At 39.9% G+C, this 1,397-nt stretch overlaps 1 protein-coding gene across 1 annotated transcript; it reads left to right on the top strand.

Moving 5' to 3' along the window:
- Positions 1–31: 31 nt before the first annotated feature.
- On the top strand, positions 32–1,338 carry LOC136066137 (sucrose synthase-like). The gene is made up of 4 exons (XM_065769996.1): positions 32–196; positions 417–609; positions 755–1,090; positions 1,201–1,338. The coding sequence occupies exons 1-4, from the start codon at positions 75–77 to the stop codon at positions 1,321–1,323; spliced, it is 774 nt and encodes a 257-aa protein (XP_065626068.1). The 5' UTR covers positions 32–74; the 3' UTR covers positions 1,324–1,338.
- The last annotated feature ends 59 nt before the right edge of the window (positions 1,339–1,397 follow it).

The raw sequence follows: 1,397 nt of genomic DNA, 5'->3' as shown, positions 1-1,397 counted from the left end.
TGATTTTGCTGTACTTATTTTTTTTTTTTTGGGGTAATATATAGGAAGCCATTGTTCTGCCTCCATGGGTTGCCATGGCTGTTCGTCCAAGGCCTGGTGTCTGGGAATACATAAGAGTCAATGTCCACGCTCTTGTTGTTGAGGAGTTGCGTGTGCCCGAGTACTTGCACTTCAAAGAGGAACTCGTCGATGGAAGGTGACTTTACTTGCTTTTCTTGTGTTTGTTTAGGATTTTATTTATTTATCTATAGGTTCTGTTCTTGTGGCTGACATGACTAATTTGTTGAGGATTTATAGTCGACCCAGCAAAATTAGGGATCTAAAAGGATCTTTTGTTGTTGACTCATTGTTAATATTACTTGGGTATCTAAATTGTTTACCATATATGTATTGATGTCAATAATTTGAATGTGCAGTGCCAATGGGAACTTTGTGCTTGAGTTGGATTTTGAACCCTTCACTGCATCATTTCCCCACCCCACTCTTTCGAAGTCCATTGGAAATGGCGTGGAGTTCCTTAACCGTCACCTTTCTGCGAAGCTCTTCCATGACAAGGAGAGCATGCACCCACTGCTTGAATTTCTCAGAGTTCACTGCTACAAGGGCAAGGTCGGTTTCAATATATTCTGTCTTTGATCCACATTGTTGAAAATAATTAGTCTTATAATCTATATATCTATGCAAATTATAGCAATAATTACTTGGAAAACCTTTTGAAACTGTTTTGTATGGCTTCAATGGTGTTTCTCTGCAGACTATGATGCTGAATGACAGAATTCATAACGTAGATTCCCTCCAGTATGTACTTAGGAAGGCAGAGGAGTATCTGACTACACTTGCCCCTGAAACAGCTTATTCTACATTTGAGCACAAGTTCCAGGAGATTGGTTTGGAGAGAGGCTGGGGTGACACCGCTGAGCGCGTACTAGAAATGATCCAACTTCTTTTGGATCTTCTTGAAGCTCCTGACCCGTGCACCCTTGAGACATTTCTGGGCAAAATCCCTATGGTCTTTAACGTTGTAATTATGTCTCCCCATGGTTACTTTGCCCAGGATAATGTGTTGGGATACCCTGACACTGGTGGCCAGGTTAGATTTACATGCCTAATTTGTCATGTCTAACTTCAAATTGGTTGTGTTGTGTCAATTTGTTTAGGTTGAGACTAACTTGGGCTTGGACTATTTTGTTTCGCATCTAGGTTGTGTATATCTTGGATCAAGTTCGGGCCTTGGAGAGTGAGATGCTTAACCGTATCAAGCATCAAGGCTTGGATATCACCCCCCGAATCCTCATTGTAAGTCTCGCTTTAGGTTTTGTGTAAGAATTTTAGCTCATAAATTCATATAACTTTGTGATTATTTCCTCTATTTAATGCTTTTTTTTTTTTTTTTTTTT

The sequence above is a fragment of the Quercus suber genome, unplaced genomic scaffold (genome assembly GCF_002906115.3).
Source record: "Quercus suber isolate HL8 unplaced genomic scaffold, Cork oak 2.0 scaffold_2190, whole genome shotgun sequence".
In the NCBI taxonomy this organism is placed as follows: Eukaryota; Viridiplantae; Streptophyta; class Magnoliopsida; order Fagales; family Fagaceae; genus Quercus; species Quercus suber.
This window is presented reverse-complemented; position numbering and strand designations above follow the sequence as displayed.